Below are 27,242 nucleotides of genomic sequence, written 5' to 3' on the forward strand. Positions count from 1 at the left end.
TGACTTATGTACCAAGTATGTTCACAGTGGTATGGTTTATAATTCTGAGACAATGATAGTAGTTACACCCACACGATAAAATGTTACACAGACACCAAAATTCATATTATGAAAGAGTATTTAATGGCGGGGAAAAGCTTGCTCACTGCCTGGTAAATGAAAAAAAGGCAGGTTACAAACAGTATAATGATACGAGCCACACTTTAGAAACACACACACACACAAAGCAAGCACAAGTACCAAAATGCTGGCAGTGGTATACCTAGGTGTTGAGATAACAGGTGAACTTAAGTTTCTTTCTACTTCCTAATCCATAGTAAGAATATATATATTAATTATATATTATATTATATATTATATATTATATTATATATTATATATTATATACTATATTATATACATTATATATTATATTATATATTATATATTATATACATTATATATTATATATTATATATTATTTATTATATATTACATATATTATATATAATATATTATATATATTATATATATATATATTTTTTTGAGACGGAGTCTTACTCTGTCACCCAGGCTGGAGTGTAGCGGCACGATCTTGGCTCACCGCAACCTCTGCCTCCCAGGATCACGCCATTCTCCTGCCTCAACCTCCTGAGTAGCTGGGACTACAGTCGCCCACCACCACACCAGGCTAATTTTTTTGTATTTTTAGTAGAGACAGGGTTTCACCATGTTAGCCAGGATGGTCTCTATCTCCTGACCTCATGATCTGTCTGCCTTGGCCTCCCAAAGTGCTGGGATTACAGGCATGAGCCACCGCACCTGGCCAGAAAATATTTTTATAATCAAAAATGTTATTTTTAATTTCCTCACAATGTGGACATGAGCTACAAAATAAAAAATATGGCCCTCCTCTTTAACCTCTGAAGTCAAAAGTGGAGAAACTAATTTCTCCTCTGCAAATTCTGTACAACGTATTATTACTCCTAAAGCAAATGCCTCTTGTACCAGTAGCCATTGCCTGAGTGGACTCTAAGTTCCCTTGAATCCTGTCCCTGCCCATCAAAGCAGTTAAGTGGACTAAACCCTCTAGACCACACAAATGAAACACAGCCACAAGTTTAACGTGTTCTTTCCACCAACAATGTCAAATGGACATTTCCTTCTATTCCCGCTTTTGACAAAAGATTTTCCGTGGTGGATCATGCCTGTAATCCCAGCACTTTGAGAGGGTGAGGTGGGAGGATCGCTTGAGCCCAGGAGTTTGAGACCAGCCTGGTCAACTTAGCGAGACCTTGCTTCTACTAAAAATAAAAAAAAAGTAGCCAGACGTGGTGGCGCACACCTGTGATCCCAGCTACTCAGGAGGCTGAGGTGGGAGAACTGCTTGAGCCTGAGAGGTTGAGGCTGCAGTGAGCTACGATCATACCACTGCACTTCGGCCTGGGAAACCGAGCAAGACTGTCTCAAACAGCAACAACAACAACAACAACAAAAAACACAAATTAAAAGACTTTCCTTCTTCAAACAAAATGTCCACATTTCTTAAAGATAATCCTAATTTTTAGTAAACAGAGCATGCTTATCTAATACAACTACCACAGAGGCTGACATCTCAGAAACAAGGCTGAGCAGAGGAAGAAGTTACAGGCAGTGTGCTGCCATTTATGGAAGTCTCGAAGAAAGATCACACAAAGCTGTGTGTGTGTGTACACAAGTGTGTATAGTGTGCACACACGCATATATATACAACACACACACATAAACACAGCAAGTGGATAAAAGTGTTAAGTAGATACCACCCAATTAATGAGAGGTGTTAACCCCAGGAAGGGAGAGGACAACAGGGCTTAGTAGTGGCTGCTGGGAACATCTATCTCAAGAGAAAATTTTTATTTCTTAAAAAAGGAAAAGGTCTCAAGCAAATATGGAAAAATAGAACCATATGTTCATATTTATTTTGAACGACAGGTATGTAAGTGTTCGTTATGACCACTTGTACTGTTTTATTTTTAATTCTTCAAAACAATAAAGGAAAAAGAAAAGAGCTGGGAGAAGCTAAGGCACCCGGGCTGTATTTATTCTGCTGTTTCACTTGAGATAAGGAACCTTCTGGCCTTGTGCCCATGCTAGAGGCCAGAAGTCAGAGAGCCGAGCTCAAGGAACCCAGAAAGCTAAACTTCCTTGAGCTGATCGTAAACTCTAAATCTCCTCTAAATCTCGCAGTTTCTGGTCACCATGCAACTGTAGCATTTCAGGCCCACCCCCTTTTGCTTGAAGGAGGGCACTCAGGAGGCTCAGAGAAGGAGAGCAGCCCGCCCAGAGAGACGGCGGGACCCCAGCCTTGCTGCCTCTGCACCTGGCGAGGAGAGGTGCGTGAAGAAACAGCAAATTCCTCATTTCAGAGTGAATCCTATGGGTAAGTCCCCACATCCATCCAAGGGTCCCGATCTCACTGGATGAGATATCCACGTGTGGACTCGATGACAAAGACATACGTCTCCAACAACACACAGGGAATGTATCCAGGCCACCATCTGAAGTGCTTCCCACCACACAAAGCCAAAGAAACCTCAGAAACTTCAAATGACAATGAGGCCCTTTCCAGACAAGGCACCAGACTAAAGGTGTCCAGGGCAGGGAATGGGGATGGGATGCCAGGCACAACCCCAGAGCACAGACAGGCCAGCCGCTGCTGCACAGGGCGGACTTCTGCTGGAACAGCCTCACTTTCAGCCTGACTCCACTATCTGCATTTAATGTAAATATTCAAGGCTCTTAATGAAAAAAGTGAACCATTACATAAATCCAAAATTTAATTTTAACAAAAGCCAGGCCAGACGCCGTGAGCCTTACAGGCTCGTGCCTGTAAGCCCAGCACTTTGGGTGGCCAAGGCAGGAGGACTGCTTGAGCTCCCAAGTTTGAGACCAGCCTGGCCAACATAGTGAAACTCTGTCTCTACTAAAAATACAAAAAGTAGCCAGGCGTGGTGGTGCCCACTGGTGGTTCCAGCTACTCGGGAGGCTGAGGTAGGAGGATCGCCTGAGCCCAGTGGAGGGGGAGGTTGCAGTGAGCTAAGACTATACCACTGCACTCTAGCCTGGGCGACAGAGAGAGACCCTATCTCAAAAAATTAAATTAAAATTTTAAAACGCCAGATGAAAAGGAGGTTGGCTGTTGAATGAGTAAAACAAGCATCGGAGGACACAGGGTAAACCTGGCCAGCCAGGCTGAGGCAGCGTGGGGCTCTGGCCCAGCCTTGCCTGTCCTCCAGGCTGCTCAGCGGATATCCCATTTGAGGGTGCTGTCCTAAAGCCGGTGTCCCCACATTGGACAGGCCAGCCTTTTCTTCTCCAAAATGCAGAGACTGACCCAGGTGCTCTCTCTCCAAGGCTTTGTCCTACTCTGGCTTTCTCTGCCCCTTCTCAGCTACCCCCTCAACACCCCCTGCTCCCTCTGGTAACCGCATCCTCTCCTTCCCCTCCTCCAGTCTGAGACCCTGCCTTCCTGTCCTGGGGCGGTCAGACGTGCATCTGGTGTATGTGATGGAGAAGGGTCAGCTGGTGAGGACTGAGCTCCTTCTACCCAGGAGATCCAGCTCAACGTGACTCTTCTAGAAATCACCAGAAATGTTCTAACCCATTGGTTCCAGTGGTTCCCATGGGCATGTGCGTCAGAATCACCTGGGGGCCTGTTAAAATACAGACTCCCAACTTACACACAGGCCCAACAATCTGCATCTCTAACAAGCTCCCAGCGCGGCTGCAGATCTGGGGACCACCCTTTGAAGAACCACCACTCTCACCCACTGATTCTCAATCCTGTTGGAATGGTGAGACTCAAGAAGCTGGGAAACTTTTGAAAATGCAGATTCCTTGGCTGGGCACGGTGGCTCACGCCTGTAATCCCAGCACTTTGGGAGGCTGAGGTGGGTGGATCATGAAGTCAGGAGATCGAGACCATCCTGGCTAACACGGTGAAACCCCGTCTCTACTAAAAATACAAAAAAATTAGCCAGGAGTGGTGGCAGGTGCCTGTAGTCCCAGCTACTTGGGAGGCTGAGGCAGGAGAATGGCATGAACCCGGGAGGCAGAGCTTGCAGTGAGCCGAGATCACGCCACTGCACTCCAGCCTGGGCGACAGAGTGAGACTCCGTCTCAAAAAAAAAAAAAAAAGAAAAGAAAATGCAGATTCCAGGGCCCCAATCTCAGAAGAGTCCAATGCAGTAAGCCAGGAAGGCGGAGAATCTGCCTTAGACGCCGGTGGTGGGATAGGATCTCAGCCACACTGGTTTCCACCCACTTGCTGACCTATGCCCTGCTCAGGAAAAGGTCAAGGACCCTTTGCCTCCCCAGGTTCTCAGAGGTCAACTTGAGCATCCTAGTGACACGGCCCACGCTCTTTAGGGAAGGCCTGGCCTTCCAGACTGTCACTGCTCCAGTGTGCCGCAGAGAAGAAGGGGACAGTTAGGGGCACAGAGCCATCTCCTGGCAAACAAAACCCAGAGCCAGAATGCGCGACCTTGATGTGTCTACCAAAAAGCCACAGGTGAGAGGGAGGCCCGCGAACGCAGCACCCCAGTCAGAGTAAGGAACAAGGTTTGTCCCACTTCATTCCAAGCCCTCAGGACCTTCGGGGCTACTTTCCCAAGAAGAGGCCGGGCGGCAGCTTTATGGAAACGTTCTGGAATACCCCTTTACTATAATAACCGGTTATGTTTGTGCTATAATGTTAGGTGGGAGGGAAAAAAGGCAGGATACGCAATTGTATATATGGCCACAACCACAATGGCATAAAACAAAAACTATTCACTCAAGAACTGAAAGGAAATACGACAAACGTTAACGGCGATTGTCTCTGGGTGCTAGGCTGATGGGTGGGTCTTTTCTCTTGCTACTTGTCTGTTTTCTAAGCTGTTTACAAAGAGCACGTACAGTACGACCTATATGACAAAAACTTTATTTTGCCATAAATCGGAAGGAAAAAAAACACACAGCAGAACACCGTCCACATGGAATGTGTCAGCCCTGAACACAAGCGTCCTGTCAGCTTCCTTCAAGAGGGCAGGACTGAGACGCAGTGACCACTCCCTGGTCAGCAGCAAGTACTGTCAGCATACACTGACTGACCATTTGCTCTGAGCTGGGCCGAGACTGCCAGTGCACACCAGCCCAGTCCTCCGAGAGCTCCCAGCACAAAAGGAGGGAGAGCAGGGATGCAGGGTCCTCTTTCCATCTGGAAGTCCTTCTGGACCCTGAGGGTGGGCTGGCCATCTTTTACTTTGTGTGGCCACTTCCCATCTTCTGGAACTCTGCACAGTACCCCAAGAATAGCAAACTGCTTCTCAAACCCACACAGTCTCAAGTGAGTGTCAAGTCCATTTTGCCCGGCCCAGAGCTGGATGGACCCTCAGAGTGGCTGGTCACCAACAGCAGAAGTCCTCCTGGACTGGCAGGGCCAGAGGATGGCATTTCTATGGCCAAACAGCTTGCAGCAAGAGCCTCACTGCTCCATGCTACTCACAAAGACCTGCAGAAACCTCACCTCCATTTGAGACCTTCATCACATCCAAGCTCACCCAAGAGCTCACAGTGCAGGAGGAGGGAGGACAGGGATGCAGACACCTGCCCAGTGCTATACCACTGGCTCTGGCCAGCCCTGCCCATTCCCTCCCATGACCCTCCAAACTGGAAACTCAGTTGCCCACTGAAACTCCACTCAGGTATCACCTCCTCCAAGAAGACTTCCCCAACTCCCCGCACGCACGCTGGGTTAGGGGGTCTTGCCTCTTGAACTTTCAGCACTATGTGCTTCCCCTAGCACTTAGCACGCAGTCCTGAAAGCACTTGCCTGTCACGAATGGCACCTGCAGACAGGGCCCATGCCCTGCGTACCTGCTGAGCAGCCGGCACAGCCACCAGGCCCTCATCACAGACGCCCAGGTCATTGACAGCACCATTGCCTTTACCCCACTGCGCCTGTGCATGGCTATCGCGAGGGAGACACCAGCAGAAATGCCCCTGCCTATAGCATACACCATGCTGAGTGTGGCTCCCCTTCAAATCCCCAGAGCCAACTCTCACAGGCTCCCACACCAGCCCTCCAGGCCTCTCCCTGACCCTCGGCCCCCACCTCAGACATCTGGAACTAAAGGGATGGGGCTGGTTCTAAGCTTCCCAGATGCAATGTCCAGAGAGCCCATGTTGCCCCTCTCCCAATGGTCTCTGGACTGAGCACAGATGGCTCACTGAACTGGCCCACACAGGCAAACCACGCCAGCCCCCCCACCCAACAGGAGGAGGACGGAAACAACCATCTCAGAAAACCCAGGCCATTGTCCACTCCCTCCCTCTCACGTTCAGTTTCAAATTCATGTTGAAACAGAAGCAAGGGCTCCTGCAGCAACCACAGCCCTCAACAGGAACTGGGCCCAGCACAAAGCCCAATGCCACAGCACACATTCTGCCTGGCAGCCCACCCAGCAGTCCCTCAGCAGACCCCAGAACCAGCAACCACTGCACAAGGGCAGAAGGGGAGTCACGGCTGGCCAGACGGCTTCCTCATGTCAACAGAGGCCTCACAACATCCAAAGATGCTCCCGAATCCCAGAACCAAGACTAAGTTACAGCCCAGGAAGCCAAGTGCGAGGCACAGGTCTCAGGCGGAGTCTGGTCACATGTTTAGTGAAACGCTGGCGTGAATCTGGGAGGCAGTTGTTCTTGAGCAGTTCTCAATCTGTGTCCTCTGGAGTCCTGGGAACCCAGACAGATGCCCTGGAGGCCGAGGAGACAGCTGAGCACAGTGCACTGGGCTTCACCTGGGTTCTCGAGAAAAATCATATGGGGGGAACGTTTCACTGCTAAGAAAAGGTTTGAAAACCAGGGCTCCAAGGTACACAGTTTCAGTCCATTTCCATCCGTGTTGGCCACACAGAGATCACTAACACCATCAAAGACTCAACTGGCCTTCCCAAGGCTGGGATGGGTTTTGGGTTTAGTTTTGTTTGTTTTTGAGATGGAGTCGTGCTCTGTCACCAGGACAGAGTACAGTGGCATGACCTTGGCTCACTGCAACCTCCGCCTCCCAGGTTCAAGCGATTCTCCTGCCTCAGCCTCCTGAGTAGCTGGGACTACAGGCGTGCACCATGCCCAGCTAATTTTTGTATTTTTAGTAGAGGTGGGGTTTCATCGCGTTGGCCAGGATGGTCTTGATCTCTTGACCTCGTGATCCACCCGCCTCGGCCTCCCAAAGTGCTGGGATTACAGGCGTGAGCCACCGCGCCCAGCCTGGGATATTAAAGAGCAAATCCCCATCAGGCTGGCTTGACTGTCCCATTGACCACACAGATCAGATGCGGTAAACACTTGAAAGACAGACGCTCCCTAAGCCCAGTGCTCCTGCTTGCAGCTAGAGGTGGGTTAATCACATTCTTGGTCCCATCTTCATAACCCTCCAGTGGTTCCTCCTCTCCCTCAACCCTTGAATGGCTCCTGTATAAAGAGCCACTGAGCCAGGGGCTGGGGACAACCACCTCAGGGTCACCTTCAGGAAGCCCATTCCAGCCAGTCCCCACTCAACTGCATTCTCAGGGCAGAGGCTGCAAACTGAGGCTCCTCTCTGGGACCTTCACAGCATATAGCACAATGCTACACACAGCTCAAAGAACATTCACCAAACAAAGGAAATCAACGCACCATCTCATCCTCACACATGCCCCAACAAAGGGTTCACATGAAAGCAGACCAACTGTCAACAAGTAGAGGCCTAAACATAAGCACTGTTTCCTCCCGGCCTCCTGTGGGAAAACCGTGACAGTGACGATACTGATGGACACACATCAGAATTCCCGACAGCAGAACTGCCCTTACCTGGTAGTAGGTCTTAATGTTTCTCACCAAGATGGTCAAATTCTGAATGCGAAGGTTCACATCATTGTTGACGTGCTTATTGATGCGTTGATTTGTGGGCCTGGGATCTCTAGGGGAAGAAACACGAGAATGGAAATTGCATCTCCCAGCAGCTGCCACACTTCCTTTCCCAGCCACGACCCAGCATCTTGTCCTCCAGTCCCTAGGTGACCATGAGGCTGTGCTGCGGCAGTTGTGGTTCAAGTCAAATCCCAATCCTGCCACTGCTAAGCCAGGACCTCAGGTGGGCCACATCACCTTTCTGCTCCCTGACCCGAGCACCTGGCCCACCGCAGGCCCTCAGTCAGTGCTGTTTCCATTCCCACCGTTCCTAGCACCCACAAAAACCAACCACATATCAGTGCAGACCCAAAATGTTATACTGTATAAAACCAACCCAGCCAAATATATTTCAAGATTAGAAGAATTAAAGGCTGAACAAAGAAAAATATGTGAAATATCAAGAAAGACAGAAGGAGAAAAATGGTAGTTTTTTTTTTTTTTAAATAGAGACAGGTCTCACTCTGTCACCCAGTCTGGCATGCAGTGGCACCATCACAGATCACTACAGCCTCGAACTCCTGAGCTCAAGGGATCTTCCTGTCTCAGCCTCCCAGGCAGCTAGGACTACAGGCCCAGCTAATTTTTTTTTAATTTTTTTTATAGAGACAGGGTCTCACTATGTTGCCCAGGCTGGTCTCGAACTCCTCAAGCCATCCTCCTGCCTCAGACCCCCAAAACACTGGGATGACAGGTGTGAGCCACTGTGCCCAGCCTAAAACGGTACTTTTTTTTTTTTTTTGAGACGGAGTCTTGCTCTTTTGCCCAGACTGGAGGGCAGTGGCACGATCTCAGCTCACTGCAACCTTCACCTCCTGGGTTCCAGCGATTCTCCCACCTCAGCCTCCCAAGTAGCTGGGATTATAGGTGCATGCCACCATGCCCAGCTAATTTTTGTATTTTTAGTAAAGACAGGGTTTCACCATGTTGGCCAGGCTGGTCTCGAACTCTTGACCTCAAGTGACACCCGCCTCGGCCTCCCAAAGTGCCGGGATTACAGGTGTGAGCCACTGTGCCAGGCCAAAATGGTACATTTTCTGACTTAATTCGCCAATAAAATCATAATGTTCCATTAAACACAGGTCTCCCTCTGTCATGCGAATTGGTCTTGGGCTGGTCCTCCCTGTGATTTACAAATTCCAGGGACAAAAATCCTATCTTGAGAAACTGGCATAAACAATCTATGGCACTCTATGGTGTACAATGCACCCTGTAAGAAATGCTAAGAGACACAATTAATTCATGTGGGAAATCCCCGAAGTGTCATTTATTTTCCAACCTCAGGCAAAAGTTGGGTCTGGTTGTGATGAAACTAGAAATCTACATCAAGTGATGTATCATGTCCCTCCCTCATCTATATACAGGACATTTCTCAAAATGCTCAGTGTCAGAAAACGTTCCCCATTAGACAAGAGCACTCAGCATTACTGAGTTCGCTTCCACCCTTCCACAGACTGTGCACTGCTTTTCATAACAAAGGCCTCCCTTCCATCTGACAGTCCCAAGACACCGCAAAGGATGGCTAATTCAAAGGAGGGCCTGTCTTCACAGTTTCTTCTGTCATCCAGACCCCGTGATGAAGGTGCTGAGCCTCTTGGGGGTTAGTGTGGGGAGTTAAGGAAATCAATCTCAATGCCATCTGGCTCATTCAAAGCCAATAATTAGTAGAAAATTGACAAAGGAAAAAAAAACCCTACAAATCGAAAACGTTTCAAATGTTTCTGGAAGTACAGCGATGGAGTGTGGCCAAGTCATTTACATGTTACATGTTTCTCTTGGAGTCATGCATAACTGAGAAAATAAAGGTTAAGAGTTCTGTGGAAATTAATTCGGGAAGAGAAGAGGCATTCAGAATTTAAACTGCAAAGGCATTTTTAGCTACAGAAGTGTTCCTGGCAGCATAAAGTAATTTATTTTAAAGGTACAATTCTCCTCCCTTTACTGTAGATACCTTAAAAGATGAAAATCAATTTCACAGTGACAAATGCACTTCTTAAAATAGCAGAACTCAGAGAACATGCAGCGCTTTTTCTGTTTTGTTTCTTCTTTCTTTCGTCTTTGTCATTGTAGTCCCATCTTTCATTGAAGTCAGACGGGACCACCCCAGGAGTGGCCAGGGGCCGAAAGCCTCAGTATACATCGTGGACATCTCCAGCACGTGCAAAGGCATAGCATACACTCAGGGTCGGGAACCTGGGAGTCCCCTCACATCACAGCATAGAAGCCTCTGACCATCCCTGCTATTGTTCTCCCCAGTTCTTGCAAGAAATAGCTCACTGAAACAACTCTAAAAGAACCCTGACATTTACTGTATGAGTAATTAAGCTACTTACCGTGATTATTAGGACTCCCTCCTTTAACTAAGCCTCTCTGGGTAAAGAGCTATCAGGACACTAATCAAAACAAAAGCCTCAACTACAGTTAAGGCAGGCACATCTCAATCTCCATTCTGCCCAGCACCCCTGTTAACTCCCACCTTTCCATGCTGTAGGAAATGGGAGTCAGGAGACATGGGTTCTAGTCCAGGTCCCAAGCCCAGCCAAAGTTCACTGGGCTTCAGTGTTCTCATCTGCAAAATGGCTACAGGATCCTTCCGGCCTTCAAAGGCTATATGGTTCCATGAAGCCCACATCTGCAGTAGCAAACGTGGACTGTACTTGCTTCTGTACCACAGGAAGATGTTATTATAACCGTTAAACAACTGCACTTCCCCAAAAGTTGTCATTCAGAACAACAATCATCTTTACATGATAGTCCTAAAACATAAAAGGCTAACACTCTAGTATCAGGATCTCAGAGGACAGGACATAAACATGGTAGCTGGTCGGAACTTGGAGAGTTCCAAGAGTTCCAAGTCTAAAGTGTGGGCCCCCAGGGATTCCTTTTCATAAAAACTTCCAACTAGAAAAAAAGAAACTGGCCAAGCACGATGGCTCATGCCTGTAACCCCAGCACTTTGGGAGGCCGAGGTGAGAGGATCACTTGAGGTCAGGAGTTCGAGACCAGCCTGGCCAACATGGTGAAACCCTGTCTCCACTAAAAATACAAAAATTAGCCAGACATGGTGGCATGCACCTGTAATCCTAGCTAATCGGGAGGCTGAGGCAGGAGAATCACCTGAACCTGGGAGGCAGAGGTTGCAATGAGCAGAGATCAAGCCACTACACTCCAGCCTGTGCAACAGAGTGAGACTCCATCTCAAAAAAAAAAAAAAAGGAAGAAGAAAGATAACCAATTCTTGCTAGAATTTTTAAAAGAATTATAATTTAGGCTTACAGTAACCTTGCCCCCCTCCTTTGGGAAAGCCAGCCCCCAACTTTTGGTCATATTCCAAAAACTTCCTAAATTTAAAGCTAAATCAAGAAACTATGTATTGACACAGAGAGATGTCCCTAATTTATCACAGGTTAAAAAACATGCTAAATGTTTTTATATATGTTTAATGTATTTTTATACAAATATGGACCCATGCTAAAAAACAATAGCAAGAGTCCATATTTGTATAAAAATATTAATACATTAAGGACACGTATTAATATATATCATAGATAACATTCAGAAGGCACTAGAATATTGACATTGCTACCTCCACATGGTAAAATCACAGGCAAGTTTTATTTTGTTCATCTGTATATATTCCTATTCTCCTAAGATGAACATAGTTTGTGTATTTTTTTCTTTTTTTTTGAGATGGAGTCTGGCTCTGTTGCCCAGGCTGGGTGCAGTGGCACAATCTTGGCTCACTGCAAGCTCTGCCTCCCGGGTTCACGCCATTCTCCCGCCTCGGCCTCCTCAGTAGCTGGGACTACAGGCACCCGCCACCACGCCTGGCTAATTTTTTTGTATTTTTAGTAGAGACGGGGTTTCACTGTGTTAGCCAGGATGGTCTTGATCTCCTGACCTTGTGATCCGCCCACCTCAGCCTCCCAAAGTGCTGGCATTACAGGCGTGAGCCACCACGCCCAGCCTGTTTGTATAATTTTTAAGGACTCAAAGCCCCCATGTGTCATATACTGCAGCCAAAAGATGGAAATTACTTAAGTTCATAGGTAAAAATTGGTTTTTCCCAAGATTTTTGCGCCAATACAAATTCATTCAATCAACAAGTAAAATTTCCCCTTTTATCCTAAGCTTCTACATCTGCAAAAGGGAAACATAAACTCTCCTTCAAGTGCACTGGGGTAAAAGTTATCCTTCAAATGCTTTTTGGAAGGTAAAGAAACTCTCCTATTTCCCCGAGGATGTTTCTAACCTATGAATAATGAACACAGTATCCTGAATTTTGCAGCTAGCACCAGGGGTCACAAGGAGCCTGAACAAATACGGTTGAACTTAAAGGGCACAAGCTCTCAGCCCTAGTACCAAGTTCCAACTTTAGCCACTGCGTCAAACCGGGTGGTTTATTCTCACAAGTAGAGATGTACAGCACTAAGGGCATGGGTACACGTACGTATGTCCACACACAAACTCAGATCTGGGCCTCACCTGCACAATGATAGACATATGTTAGGCTTGTTCTATATACATAGTTTTATTTAAATCTCCCCCAAATTGGTAAAATACCATCCCCTTATTACAGATCAGGAAATCAAGGATTAGAGAGTTTCAGTCATTTGCCCAACATAATAACACTAGGAAGTGGCAGAGTGGGGATTTGAACTTGTCTGCCTGATGCTAGGGTTAAGGCTCTTAAATAATTTTCCTACAAGAGAATGAAAAACGTGTCCAAAGTTAACCAGAGCAAACTTTGTTTTCTCTTGGGTGCTGGTAGGTACCCAAGACACCGTGTTGACAGAGGGGCTATTGAGCAGGCATTCCCAGGCCTCTCCATCCAGGCCACTCAAAGCCTCAGTTTCATTCATGAATTCTCCTAGCCCTGGGCCTCCCCAGAAAGCTGAACCTGTGGGGCTTCCCTGCTTCCAGGTGCTGATGTCACCAGGAGACCAGGGCCAAGAGACTACTAACAACCTTCTCCGGTTGCCGGAGACAATGGCCAGGTGCAGTCACGTGACCCCCAGTCAACCTCCACAAGGCTCCCAGGTGTTAGGTAACAGCCTTTTATCTGAGCTCTGTTAGCAGTACTGCTCAACGCGATTTCCTCAGGTCCTACGAACTTGGGGTGAAGGAATCAAAACAGGCAAATAGCACAGTCTAGGAGCTACTGGTATGGGAGATGAGGCAGAACAGCCTTACCCCTTACCTGCTGGCTAGTGACATGTTGCCATTTGGTAGAAGTGAAAACAGAGGCTTAAGTGCAGTACAGTCTAAATGCGGGGCTAGGACTTGGGTCCCAGGGTCCAATGTTGCCCTAGACCTCATTGGTAGAGGGCTAAGGGCTGAGAACTGTGGGGTAATCCAAGGATCGAAGAATGTGGGGGAAAAGGTAGGCCACACAAAAAAAGAACTTTTACTTGGTGCCTCAAATCCTTTCTGGATTAAGACGGCACCTACATAGGCAAATAGCTAAATGTGAACATAAGGTTTCATTCTGTCCTCACAACCATCTCTTAAGGAAGGTACTTTACGTCCCATTTTACAGATGAGGAAACTAAGGCACTGAGCGACATGCCCAGTGTCACACTGCTGGTAAAAGGGAGGCCAAGGGTTTGAATCCCAGCTCGCTATGTAGGCTGTCCGATACAGGCCAGGGTTCATTGTTTAGTTGAGGTAATTTTACATAGCATGAAATGCATAAAGTTATAATTTGAGGAGTTTTGGAAAATGAAACATACTCTAGCCACTCTGCAGGACATTTCAACTACCCTGAAAAGGTTCCCCCGGGTCCTTTCCAGTCAATCCTCACCACTTCCAGACACAAAAACACTATTCTGACTTCTATCACCTGGAACTGGGTGATTCTGATGACCCATGCAGGAAACCATGCCCACCCGCTCTCTCTTCTCTTTCCTCATTCTGGAAAGCCAGCCATTCAGCCTCCCCACGCTCCATTCCTCTGTGCCCAACTCATCCAGAGGGACCCAGAAGCACTTCTTGAAGTCTTAAGAGCTACAATTTACCAGTTCCCACTTCTCGAATGATTACCTTGGCATATCACAGAGAGAACATCTAAAATTGCCCAGGGAAGGGGAGAAACCCTCCCACCCCACACCACCCCAGCCGAATTTAGCCACGGGCCAAATGAGAACAAGTGATGAGCTGGCGTTTCTCAAAGGAACGGTCCAACAGGCTTTCCTGATTTACAAGCAAGTGGGAAACGCTTCAGGAATTCCAAAGGTCAGGGAAGAAAGAGAAACAGTCCCAGTGCTTTTGTTCCCCCCTCTGCCTGGGTGTAGGAGCTGAATGAAAAGGCTGGGGATACTGCTGGTTTTTTTAATTAAACAGTCTTGGGCTTGGGTAAGGACAGGTTGAAGTTTCACCGGTCATTGCGCCAATGGAATCCAGTAATTTTCAGGGTCTAACAGAATGAGGGGAGAGTGGCCAGAACTCGAATATGCCACGAGACAGCTTCCGGAAAACTCAGTTTCAACAAAGTTATCTAAGAAGTGCTGTCAAAGCTGGCAACAGATTTATGTTTTTCAATCTAATCAGACACTGAAGACTGGTAAGATTGGTAGTGACTTTTTTTCCTACACCCACAGCTGTGAACTTTAAAAAAAAAAGCAAAAACCATTAAACAGCATGACATCAAATGACTTATTAAAATAAAAGGAGGCCGGGCACCACAGTGGCTCATGCCTGTAATCCCAGCACTTTGGGAGGCCAAGGCAGGCGGATCACCTGAGGTCGGGAGTTCGAGACCAGCCTAACATGGAGAAACCCCATTTCTACTAAAAATACAAAATTAGCCGGGCGTGGTGGCGCATGCCTGCAATCCCAGCTACTCGGGAGGCTGAGGTAGGAGAATCGCTTGAACCCGGGAGGCGGAGGTTGTGGTGAGCTGAGATCATGCCATTGCACTCCAGCCTGGGCAACAAGAGCGAAACTCCGTCTCCAAAAAAAAAAAAAAAAAGCAAGGTTCTTGAATTATTTTTTTCTAAACAGGCTGTTTAAGGCAATCTATATAAGCCACTTTCTGGATATGCCAAAGCAAACTGCTCCTCTGCCTTTGTGAGCCACAAACGAAGCTGATCTCTCATTAGCTAATAGATTTATGCTCCAGTATGACAACTTGCTCAGTCGTAGGTGAATAGGTGCGCACACGAGGCTGATCCACAGAGAACATTAGGATGTTTTATTTTGCCGCAAGTGCCTGTGAATCATCCCGACACTCAGTTCCAATGTTCCCTGCAGTTTGAGTTAAAAACAGAATGCAAAGGTAGAAGCCAACACCTACATTGTGGCAAGCTGTCAATCAGGCCGTGCAGAGCTCAGCAACAGGAAAGGATGTGGTCAGATGTACTCGCTGGCAAGAGTAACTTCTACTAAGACCCTGTTCAGGCTGCATGCTTCCAAACAAACAGCACCATGGGTCCCTCCTAACACTGTGACTTTAAACTCAGTCCATACAGTAGGACTTAATGAATTGCACTTGCTCTGGGGCAACTGAAAAAGGAAGATGAAATGTAAAGGAGCTCAGAAACACAGACAACCTCATCTAAAATGAAACTTTACAGTAACCCTCGGATGCCTGGGCCCACCCCGACACTTCCTGTAAGCAGACACTCTCCGTTACAGTTCCTTGCCCTCCAAAAGGGGACTTTTTCATTTCATTGCTCAAACCACAATTAAGTCCTTGAGTCTGAAGTCAATTGCACTATCTACACCACGTAAATGACAGTCATTCAATTCCAAATTTCCTTCATCAAACCAACTGCCAGACCCACTGTCCTGGAGTTCTTCAAACACCTACGAATGTCCAACAGGCACGTTAATACTGAGATACCAGCGTCTCCACCTTCAGAGAACTACCCCCCACCCCACACACACCCCGCCATGCAACCTTCCACTCCATTTCTACTCTCAAACTTTCTAACGCACCATTCTTTCCTTCCTCCGAGAAGAAGGTAACTTACATTTGCAGCATAATTTGGTTCAAAAAGATGCCGTCCACTAAATCCATGTACATAGTCAGGTTGTCCTGGCTGCCGCTTCCAAACGGGCCAAAAGTTTTCACCTGCGGGGAGGGGGACGAGGAGAGAAAGACAGGAAGTCACCCCGTGCGCACAAACAGTCCAAAGCTCTCCCAGGCAGAGACTGGCCGGGTCAGTGTGAACAGAAGGGGGTCACCCACGCCCACCCACGCCCACACCACCCTTCAGCAGGCACCAAGCCCGGCCTTCTCCTAGGGCCTGTCTCCCCTCCCCGCGCGGGGCAACAGACACGAGACAGGAGGAAAAACTTCCTCGCCACTTTTCTCCCGCGTTCCAGAGCGGAAGAAATAAAAATAAAAAGGACTTTTCAATAAATGTCTCACGTCTCAAATCCATTGTAAATCAGTGCGCCCACCCCAGTCTGTTCACTTTCCCATTCGGCGCCCCCCATTCCCCACCCGTCACCGCCATCCACCGGCTGGTCTCAGGGATTCAGAAAAACTACATGAGATATTTGGTTGGGAAGAATGGGGTCCTTTTCGGGAGTGGCTAAACCCCAGGGACAGGAGTGACCACTGGGACCCGGTCCGCCCCGAGGCAGCCAGCCTAGAGCCCCAGCGGGAACAGGTGTACCCGCCCGGCTCCTGGACTGGCCGAAAGCGCGGCGGGGTCCCGCGCCGGACGCACAACGGGGGCGCCGGCTCCAGAGTTACAAAGCTCCGGACTCCAGGACGCGGCCCCAACCCCGGCCGGGAGCCACTTGCTGCGTCCCTCGCGCCCCGGAGCCACCCGGGGCCCCGGCCGTGTCGGGTCTGCGGCGTCCCGTCGCCGGGCTAGAGAGAAGCCGGTGCACCAACAAAGGGGCGGGGAGCCAGGCGCACTCACCCAGGTCACCAGCGGGCTCTGCAGGAAGAGCTCCAGGAGCTCCGAGACTGTCACGTCCATGCTGAGGCTGCGCCCGCCGGCTCCGCGCCCCCCGCCCCGCGTCCCCGTTCCCCCGCGCCGCGGCACAAAACGGCTCCGCAGCGAGCAGCGGGCGCGGGGCTGCGGCGGCTCGCGCCCGGGAGACAAAGGCGGGGCGCGCGAGCCCACGTTCCGCGGCTTCGGCGGCCCCGCGCCCCGCCCGGGTCTGGGGGAAGGGGAGGGCCCGCCGCTCGGGGAGGAACAATACGGGCGGCCCCGCCCCTCGGCGGCCCTGGGCGACCGGCGCGCCGCCTCGCGGTGCCAGCCCGGGAGCCTGGGCGCTGGGCGCGGGACCAGGCTACGCGGGGCGCTGGGAGGGGACTGGTGGCCCGCGGCGGGTGGGTCGCGAGGCCCGGCTCCCCGCCCGTGGGACCGCGCGCCCTCGCCGAGCGCAGCCTCCCCGCGTGTGGGGCCCCAGCACGTGGCGCATCCCTGCGCGCGTGCGCGTGCAGCCGGGGCCCGAGCGCCACGTGCGAGCTGGGGTGCGCGGGCACTGGTGCGTGCCGGGAGCGGGGACGCCCTGCCCTCCGAGGTTGCTCTGCCCTCCGAGGTCGCCCGCAGGCTGCCGCCCGCTCTGGGCTTGGGGACCTCGGCCCTGCGCCTTTCCGCACTCCTGGCAGGTGCAGCCCCAGGTACAGTCAAGAGGCCCCGCAAACCCCCGCTCCTCACGGTTGTGCCCGGCGCGATAAACGCGCCCCGACCCTGGGGCCGGGCTGGAGGGCAAAGAAGAAACTTTATGTTGAGTTTAGGCCTTAGGGGCGCGGCCCCTCGCGCCCTACCGTGCCCCACAGTGCCATGTTCCGGGCTGCCTGCCTTCTAAAAGTTCCTGCAGGAAGCAGGTGATGTGGCCTCCCCGACCCGGGCCCGCCCCCACCACTTTGCCGGAGGCGAGCTAAATTCCAGCCGGGGTTCCTAGCAGCAGCTTAGTGGCAGGCGACAGGAAAAGGGCAAAGGCCCCAACTGGCTGGAAGGCAAGCCTGGGGGCAGGACCTCCTTGCGGGACGGCACGAGGCAGGAGCCGGCTCCAGGCTGGTCTTGGCCTGGTAATAATTTCACACCACCAGCCGGTCATTGTTCAAAGTACTGTAGACCATTTTACTAATTTAACACTAACGATCGCCGCATTTCGCAGCTGGGCCAACTGGTACAGGGTTGACCCGAAGGGCCCTGCGTGGCGCTTGGCAAGTATACAGCAGGCACTAAATGGCTGCCGACAGGCTCGGTGGTAATTTTGAAAGTTGGCTCTGTGCAGTGTTGGGGCTGCGGCATCTGCTGGTGGCGAGTGGTATTACAGCCCAGCGCTGGCGGACCCCGTTGGGCTGGGGAGGGTTGTGAGATTATGGCCTGAGAGCCAAGGGGGTCGGTTAGGGGTCCCTAGAGACTGTGGAAGGCGGGGTAGCATAAAACACAATGGGGGACTGCGGAGGAACTAAAATTTCGAGACTACATGGTTTTGTTGTGCACCAGAAGTTCATTAGAGAAGTTCCTTAATTGCTTCTCCGCCCGCCGCGATGGCACTCGACCCCGCGGATTAATTTAACAACTCTGATGGTTGCTCTGTGAAATTTAAAGAACAGTGGTTTAAGCAAAGACCACAAGAAAGAAGAATTGAGATCAAAGAGGAGTGTGTGCCGTCGCTGTGGAGGAGTTTCAGTTGTGAATCATGAAATGTCCTGTAAACCATTTCAAGGAGTTTGATTTTTATACCAAAAACAATGGGAAGACACTACAGGTTTTTGGAGCAGCAGCTCAGACGTGTCGAAAAAGATGTTTTGATCCCTAAAATAATGAGAGAAAAGGCCAGAGAGAGGTCTTCTGACAAGTTCAAGATTTTACCAAATGTTGCAAAAACTCTGGAATCCTTATGGTAGTAAAATGCTGGAAAGAAAATTCTGCATTGAAAGAATGTCTTAACAGCTCACTATAATGACCCAGCCTTTTATGAATAATGCAAAGTGGAAAACCTGAAGGAAAAGGAAGAATTCAGAAAAACTGGAATTTCTACAAAGAAAAGTCTACAGAAGCTGCCCACAAGTGTGTAGACAAATATTCAGATGACATTCAGGATCTCTAATACTCATGGAAGTCGTTTATAGACTAAACCTTAAATAATGGACTCAAGAATGTGTGTTTGCTAATTATGTGTGTATCCTAATTATGGAAATATTAATTTTATCTGAAATAAAAATCTTTTTTTCTTTTCTTTTTTTTTTTGAGACAACAGAGTCTCACTCTGTTGCCCAGGCTGGAGTGCAGTGGCGTGATCTCTGCTCACTGCAACTCCGCCTCCCGGGTTCGCGCCATTCTCCTGCCTCAGCCTCCAGAGTAGCTGGGACTGCAGGCGCCCTCCACCACGCCCGGCTAATTTTTTGTATTTTTTAGTAGAGACGGGGTTTCACCGTGTTAGCCAGGATGGTCTCTATCTCCTGACCTCGTGATCCGCCTGCCTCAGCCTTCCAAAGTGCTGGGATTACAGGCGTGAGCCACCGTGCCCGGCTAAAAATCTTTTATTTAAAAAAGTTCCTTAATTGCTCATAATGTAAGTTAGTTCAAAAATAGGTATGATGTGTGCACACACCGCTCTTCGCTCGGAAGCCTCTCTTCTGAAAAGTAAGGGATGCAGATGCGGCCAAAGTTGTTTTTCCAATTTTTTTGGAAAGACAAGGATGAGGGATCTTTAAAGTTATTTATTGAGGCCGGGTGCAGTGCCTCACACCTGTAATCCCAGCACTTTGGGAGGCCTAAGTAGGTGGATCACTTCAGCCCAAGAATTCAAGACCAGCCTGGCCAAAAAAAAATAGAAAAATTAGCTGGGTGTGGTGGTGCACACCTGTGATCCCAGCTACTCTGGAGGCTGAGAATCACTCGAACCCGGGAGGTGAAGGTTGCAGTGAGCTGCTATTGCACCATTGCACTCCAGCCTGGGTGACAGAGCAAGACTCTGTCTCAAAAAAAAAAAATTTATTGAGTAAGCTTATTCTTTCACACTAAGAAATACAGTGGACAAATGCCTTCTGACAGTTGTGAGACTTTTCCCATCCTGGTGAGGGAATTTTCCCCTGGGGACATTGACAAGGCCCTGGGCCACAGCCATGTCAGGAATGTTTGCTTTGGGGTCAGTTAGCTGCTGTGTTGGTTCATAATCATTGATGTATCTGCTACCACGCCTTGGCTTGACTACGCCACCAGGATTAAAAGGATCTAACTCAGCTCCCTTGTTCCCTAGGAGGCAATGGGGCAGGCAAACTGGATGGTGCCCCAGGTGTAGCAAGGTTGGAAGGCTTCAAAGGACGGGACTAGTTTGGCCTGGACAAGTTTCCTCCTAGAAGTCACTTAATCTGCAAAATCAAGATAAGACCATTTTCCCCATGTGACTTGACAAGACAATATTAAAGCTCAAGGTGATGCATGTGAAAAGATTGTGGAAGCCATAAAGCTTTATAGAGATACATAATCACTGTTTCTTCCTCATCTCCTGCCCCATTCTGCTACCCTTGCTTTAATAAAAATTGTTTCCCCGAAGTCTCCGTCGGGCTGGGGCATAAGCTTCAAGGAGCAAATGCACAGACCCTCCACTGACCACTACACAGAGAGTCCCAATGCCCCTCCTCCATCCTTCCAGAACACCCTTGGCTTTCACTCCATCCATCTGAGCCTTAACTCTTTATTTTTAAGTTTTTCCTTGTTAATCTCTGGATATAAATGTATCTATTGCTTAATACATTGCTTCCTGGGTAGAAGCAGTATTTTGTGTTCTTCTGATAAAGGAATTTTCTACCCTCTCAGGAAATACTGACTCAGCAGTGTTATCTAATGGCATTTCTACTTCACCTGATAGGAGCAGGAGCTTAAATTGTTACTACAACTTGGGGTGGGGAGAGGGAATGGCTATTTTTTTTTTTTTTTTTTTGAGACTGAGTCTTGCTCTGTCACCCAGGCTGGAGTGCAGTGGCGCAACCTTGGCTCACTGCAACCTCTGTCTCCCAGGGGTCAAGCTATCTCAGCTCACTACCATGCCGAGCTAATTTTTGTATTTTTAGTAGAGACAAGGTTTCGCCATGTTGGCCAGGCGGTTCTCAAACTCCTGACCTCAGGTGATCTGCCCGCCTCGGCTTCACAAAGTGCTGGGATTACAGGTGTGAGCCACTATGGCTGGCCACAACATACTATATTCTATGATAGTTTTATATTCTGTCACAGATCTGACATTTTGGAACATTCTTTTATTTACTTTATTTATTTATTTATTTATTTATTTTTGAGACAGAGTCTCGCTCTGTTGCCCAGGCTAGAAGTGTAATGGCTGAGCAATCATAGCTCACTGCAGCCTCAGTCTCCTGGGCTCAAGTGATCCTCCTGCCTCAGGCTTCTTAGTAGCTGGGACTACAGGTGAGCCCCACCATGCCCAGATAATTTTTTTTTTTAATTTTTTAAATCTTAGTAGAGACAAGGTTGCTATGTTGCCCAGGCTGGTCTCAAACTCCTGAGCTGAAGTGATCCTCCTGCCTCGGCCTCCCAAAATGCTGGGATTACAGGCATGAGCCGCCATGCTGGGCTGGAACATTCTTAAAATACTGGAAATTAGGCTGGGCGAGGTGGCTCACGCCTGTAATCCCAGCACTTTGAGAGGTCAAGGTGGGCAGACCACAAGTCAGGAGTTCGAGACCAGCCTGACCAACATGATGAACCCTCATTTCTACTAAAAATACAAAAATTAGCCAGGCGTGGTGGTGTGCACCTGTAATCCCATCTACTCAGGAGGCTGAGGCAGGAGAATCGCTTGAACCCTGGGGGCGGAGGTTGTAGTGAGCTGAGATTGCGCCACTGCACTCCAGCCTGGGTGACAGAGCAAGACTCCATCTAAAAAAAAAAAAGAAAAAAAAAAGGGAATTAATATTATTGTCAAATTCAGGAAAAACATAAAGGATTTGGGGTCCTTTGGGATGCAAGGCATAGGAGAGTATCTGTGTTTCAACCTGCTGCTTATTAATGTGAGACTGATATTTTGGGGAAAATTTCAACCTATTTCAAAGATTTTTTTTTTCCAGAGAATAGGAAACAATACACTAAAACATGGAAATGCTGCTGAGCGCGGTGGGCTCATGCCTGTAATCCCAACACTTTGGGAGACCAAGGCAGGCAGATCACGAGGCCAGGAGTTCAAGACCATCCTGGCTAACATGTTGAAACTCCGTTTCTACTAAAAATACAAAAAAAATTAGCCAAGCATGGTGGCACGCACCGGTAGTCCCAGCTACTCGGGAGGCTGAGGCAAGAGAATCGTTTGAACCCAGGAGGCAGAGGTTGCAGTGAGCTGAGATCGCGCCATTGCACTCCAGCCTGGGCGACAGAGCGAGACTTCATCTCAAAAAAAAAACAAAAACATGGAAATGCTGAAGTATACACGTAATATTGGAAACCAGGATGCTCAAGTAAACATATTTTCAACTGATTTATTTTTCCTTTAACTTTTTCTTAAAGATATAGCTTAAATCATATGAAATTGCTGATATTTGTCAAATTTGGGCCTACAAAAATGGCAATTTCATATGTTGAAACTAAAGACTAACAATATTTAACAATTAAAAAATAAACATTATAGAATTTCTGCTAAGTGCTAAACATTATGATAAGCACTTTAAACAAGACATGAACCTGCTCTCAAGAAACAGTAAGAGTGCCAGATGTGGTGTCTCATGCTTGTAATCCCAGTACTTTGGGAGGCCAAGGCAGGAGATTGCTTGAGCCCAGTTCAAAACCAGACTGAGCAAATATAGTGAGACCCCATCTCTACAAAAAATCTAAAAATTAGCTGGGTGTGGTGGTGTGCACCTGTAGTCCCAGCTACTCGGGAGGCTGAGGTGGGAGGATCACTTGAGCCCAAGAGGTCAAGGCTGCAGTGAGCCATGATCATGCCATTGCACTCCAGCCTGGGCAACACAGCAAGACACTGCCTCAAAAAAAAAAAAGGAGTAAGAAATAATCACAGATAAATTTAAACCTTTCGCATTTTTAAAAGTTATGTGCAGACAAGTAAAAATAATAAAAGTTCAGTCATTTATTATGATGCTAGATGCATCTGAAACTGGATAATACGATATAGTTTTTTCTTTTTCTTAAGACAGAGTCTCACTCTAGCGTGATCTCAGCTTGCTGCAACCTCGGCCTCCAGGTTCAAGCAATTCTGCCTCAGCCTTCCGAGTAGCTGGGACTACAGGCATGCACCACCACACCCAGCTAATTTTTGTATTTTTAGTAGAGACAGGGTTTCACCATGTTGGCCAGGCTGGTCTCGAACTCCTGACTTCAATTGACACACCTGCCTTGGCCTCCCAAAGTGCTGGGATTACAGGTGTGAGCCACCATGCCTGGCCATACAATATAGTTTTATGTCATAAGACAACCTTACATGAAACCTTACTAGAAAATACATAAATCTGGGGTCACCAGATATATGGGTTTGAGTCCTGGCTGTGCCATCTACTAGCAGTGTGACTTGAAACAAATTCTTAATGTCTCTTAGCAAAGGTTTTCTTGTCTACACAGTGTGGCTCCTGCTACCTCCCTCCCAGGAATGCTGTCAGAATGACGAACAATCTTTGTAAAGCACCTGGTACAGCCTAAGTGTTCAATGAAAAGTGGCTTTTTTGATCGTTGAAATTATTAAATTGTTGCATTTATAGCACTTGATATTTTTCAAAGCATTTTCACTTATACTGTCATTTGTCATAAATCTCAATGGAAAAGAGAGTCTAATTAATGTGATCTGCCTAAATTGGCTGAGCAAATTTAGATTTGGGACTAAAAGCCAGGCATCCTGAATGGTTCCATGCTTTCTCTTCCTGATCACAGGCACTGAAGACATAAGCTGTATTGTAAAGCTATGTGTTAGCTCAGAACTATGTCTTCAGTAACAACATAATGAAGACTAGACGTGACCCTTGACTTTAAGAGCTTGATCGTGAATAGGAGGGACAGCATCTTGGAAAGCATGTATAAGGTACAGAAATAGTACAATGGAGAGTGTGTTTACACCTTAACTTCTTTTGGGGAATTGTGAATGGCTTTGCTGAGGATGTGATATTTGGCCAGAGTACTTAAGGCTGAATAAAAGCTTGTCCTGCAGATAGGTGGGAAATGTTGCACGTGGCGACTTTCTGGGGCCGCTGTCATGAGGGTGATAAAAAAATTTTACTAAGATAGTTGTAAGTAAGGAAAGGCAGATTTATTAGAGAAACTAGGAAAACATGTTGCAAGGAAGCAATGGGCAGGTCAGCAAGAGAAGAGCTGACTGCAAAGAGACGAAGGCTTGCTGGGGATTTTACGGTATGCTGCTTGTACTGTGTGCTGAAGAGAGCTTTATGCAGTGCTGGTAATGCCAAGGTTGCAGTGAGCTAACTTGCATTTTTCTATCAGCCGAGGGTCTGCTGATAAGTTGGGTGCAGGAAGATTATGAGTTATTCATGAAGGAGGGCTGTGTGTCCTGGACCATAAACAAAGGCTGACTTACAGCTTATCTGCTTTCTCCTTTTGCTTTCCCCTGGTCCTGCCAAGCCTAGCTCCTTTTCCCTTACTAGGACTAACAGTAAGGACATTCGAGGCAGAGGGCACACCATGTGGAAAGGCATGTGGGAACCACAACATTGCCGAGACACAGAGGGAGGTGATGTTACTGGGATATGGGGGAGGTGGGCAGGGGCCAGCTTGTGAGAGGGCCAATGGGCTCAGTCCAGGAGTTTGGACTTTATCTTAAGGAAAGGTGGGAGCCAGCAAAAGGGCTAAAGCTGGAATGGGCCTTGACTAGGTTTGCTTTTCTTTTTCTTTTCTTTTTTTTTTTTTTTTTTTTTTTTTTTTGAGACAGACTCAGTCACCCAGGCTGGAGTGCAGTGATGCAATCTTGGCTCACTGCAACCTCCATGATATGGTTTGGCTTTGTGTCCCCGCCCAAATTATCACCTTGAATTGTAATAATCCCCACATGTCAAGGGTGGGGCCAGGTGGAGATAATTGAATCATGGAGGCGGTTTCACCCATACAGTTCTCATGGTAGTGAATAAGTCTCACGAGATCTGGTGGTTTTATAAATGGGAGTTCCTGCGCACAAGCTCTCTTGCCTCCCGCCTTGTGAGATGTGACTTTGTTCCTCATTTGCCTTCTGCCACGATTGTACGACCTCCCCAGCCGTGTGGAACTGTGAGTCCATTAAACCTCTTTCCTTTGTAAATTCCCCAGTCTCGGGTATGTGTTTATTAGCAGTGTGAGAACAGACTAATACAGTAAATTGGTACCAGGTAGTGGGGTGTTACAGTAAAGATACTCAAAAATTTGGAAGCAACTTTGGAACTGGGTAATAGGTAGAGGTTGGAAGAGTTTGGAGGTCTCAGAAGATGACAGGAAAATATGGGAAAGTTTGGAACTTCCTAGAGAGTTGGAGGGCTCAGAAGACAGGAAGATGTGGGAAAGTTTGGAACTTCCTAGAGAGTTGTTGAATGGCTTTGACCAAAATGCTGATAGTGATAAGGACAATAAGGTCCAGGCTGTGGTGGTCTCAGATGCAGATTAGAAACTTGTTGGGAACTGGAGTAAAGGTCACTCTTGTTACTTTAGCACTAAGAGACTGGCAGCATTTTGCTCCTGCCCTAGAGATCTGTGAAACGTCGAACTTGAGAGAGATGATTTAGGGTATCTGTTTGGAAGAAATTTCTAAGCAGCAAAGCATTCAAGAGGTGATTTAAGTGCCGTTAAAAGCATTCAGTCTTGGCCAGGTGTGGTGGCTCATACCTGTAATCTCAGCACTTTGGGAGGCCAAAGCTGGCAGATCAGTTGAGGTCAGGAGTTCCAGACAAGCCTGGCCAACAGAGCAAAATCCTGTCTCTATTAAAAATATAAAGATTAGCCAGGTGAAGGTGGTGTGCACCTGTAATTCCAGCTACTTGGGAGGCTGAGGCACAAGAATTGCTTGAACCTGGGAGGCAGAGGTTGCAGTGAGCAGAGATTGTGCCACTCCAGCCTGGGTGAGACTCAGTCTCGGAAAAAAAAAAAAAAAGTGAGACTTAAAAAAGGTGAGACTCAGTCTCAAAAAAAAAAAAATTCAGTTTTATGTATTCACAAAGACATGGTTTGGAATTGGAACTTCTGTTTAAAAGGGAAGCAGAGCATAAAAGTTAGGAAAATGTGCAGCCCGATGATGCCACAGAAAAGAAAAACCCATTTTCTGAGGGGAAAATTCAACCCACTGCAGAAATTTGTGTAAGTAACTAGGAGCCAAATGTTAATCACTAAGGCAATGGAGAAAATGTCTCCAGAACATGTCAGAGGTCTTCATGGCAGCCCCTCCCATCACAAGCCTGGAGGCCTAGGAGGAAAACATGGTTTCCTGGGCCGGATTCAGGGCCCCGTTGCTTTGTGTAATCTGGGGACTTGGTGTCCTGTGTCCCAGCCGTGGCTGAAAGGGGCCAATGTAGAACTCAGGCCATTGCTTCAGAGGGTGAAGCCCCAAACCTTGGCAGCTTCAACTTGGTATTGGGCCTGTGGGTGCACAGGAGTCAATAATTGAGGTTTGGGAACCTCTGCCTAGATTTCAGAGGATGTATGGAAATGCCAGGATGTCCAGGTAGGGGTGTGCTGCAGAGGCGGTGCCCTCATGAAGAACCTCTGCTAGTGCAGTGGAAGGGAAATGTGGGGTCAGAGTCCCCACACAGAGTCCCCACTAGGGCACCACCTAGTGGAGCTGTGAGAGGAGGGCCACTGTCCTCCAGATCACAGAATGGTCGACCTACCAACAGCTTGGACTGTGGGCCTGGAAAAGCCACAGATACTCAACACCAGCCAATGAAAGCAGCCAGGAGTGGGGCTGTACCCTGCAAAACCACAGGGTGGAGCTGCCCAAGACCATAAAAACCCACCTCTTGTATCAGTGTGACCTGGATGTGAGACATGGAGTCAAAGGAGATCATTTTGGAGCTTTAAGATTTAATGACTGCCCTGCTGGAGTTTGGACTTGCATGGAGCCTTGATTTTGGCCAATTTCTCCCATTTGGAACAGGTGTATTTACCAAATGCCTGTACTCCCATTGTATCTAGGAAGTAACTAACTTGCTTTTGATTTTACAGGCTCATAGGCAGAAGGGACTTGCCTTGTCTCAGATAAGACTTTGGACTTGGACTTTTGGGTTAATGCTAAAATGAGTTAAGACTTTGGAGGACTGTTGGGAAGGCATGATTAGTTTTGAAATATGAAGACATGAGATTTGGGAGGGGCCAGGGGCAAAATGATATGGTTTGGCTCTGTGTCCCCACCCAAATCTCACCTTGAACTGTAATAATTCCCATGTGTCAAGG

The 27,242-nt window shown here is 48.0% G+C and overlaps 1 protein-coding gene, 1 long non-coding RNA gene and 1 pseudogene across 8 annotated transcripts in view; 2 read left to right on the top strand and 1 right to left on the bottom strand.

Annotated features, from left to right (window-relative positions):
- The window catches only part of CCDC88C (coiled-coil domain containing 88C), a 146,721-nt gene extending 129,626 nt beyond the window's left edge, over window positions 1–17,095 (bottom strand). For 4 of the 7 annotated variants that reach the window (XR_008538943.2, XM_016926600.4, XM_054665791.2 and 1 more), the window contains exons 1-3: window positions 16,824–17,095; window positions 15,921–16,021; window positions 7,849–7,957 (exon numbers count right to left, since the gene is read on the bottom strand). Coding sequence is in view for 4 of the 7 variants with exons in the window: in XM_016926600.4 (XP_016782089.4) it covers window positions 7,849–7,957; window positions 15,921–16,021; window positions 16,824–16,883 (270 nt within the window). In the remaining 3 variants the exon portion in view is untranslated. Of the gene's footprint in view, window positions 1–7,848; window positions 7,958–15,920; window positions 16,022–16,571; window positions 16,790–16,823 lie in introns of those variants that run through there. The other 3 variants (XM_063793074.1, XM_063793072.1, XM_063793073.1) reach the window with 3 other exon arrangements.
- Window positions 17,096–17,437: 342 nt separating this feature from the next.
- LOC129136910 (uncharacterized) lies at window positions 17,438–24,039 on the top strand. Its single transcript, XR_008538944.2, has 3 exons — window positions 17,438–17,533; window positions 20,128–20,302; window positions 23,754–24,039. It is a non-coding gene; the product is annotated as an uncharacterized LOC129136910 (long non-coding RNA).
- On the top strand, window positions 18,560–19,025 carry LOC112205394 (COX assembly mitochondrial protein homolog; annotated as a pseudogene).
- Window positions 24,040–27,242: the final 3,203 nt, after the last annotated feature.

The sequence above is a fragment of the Pan troglodytes genome, chromosome 15, assembly GCF_028858775.2.
Source record: "Pan troglodytes isolate AG18354 chromosome 15, NHGRI_mPanTro3-v2.0_pri, whole genome shotgun sequence".
NCBI classification, from domain to species: domain Eukaryota; kingdom Metazoa; phylum Chordata; class Mammalia; order Primates; family Hominidae; genus Pan; species Pan troglodytes.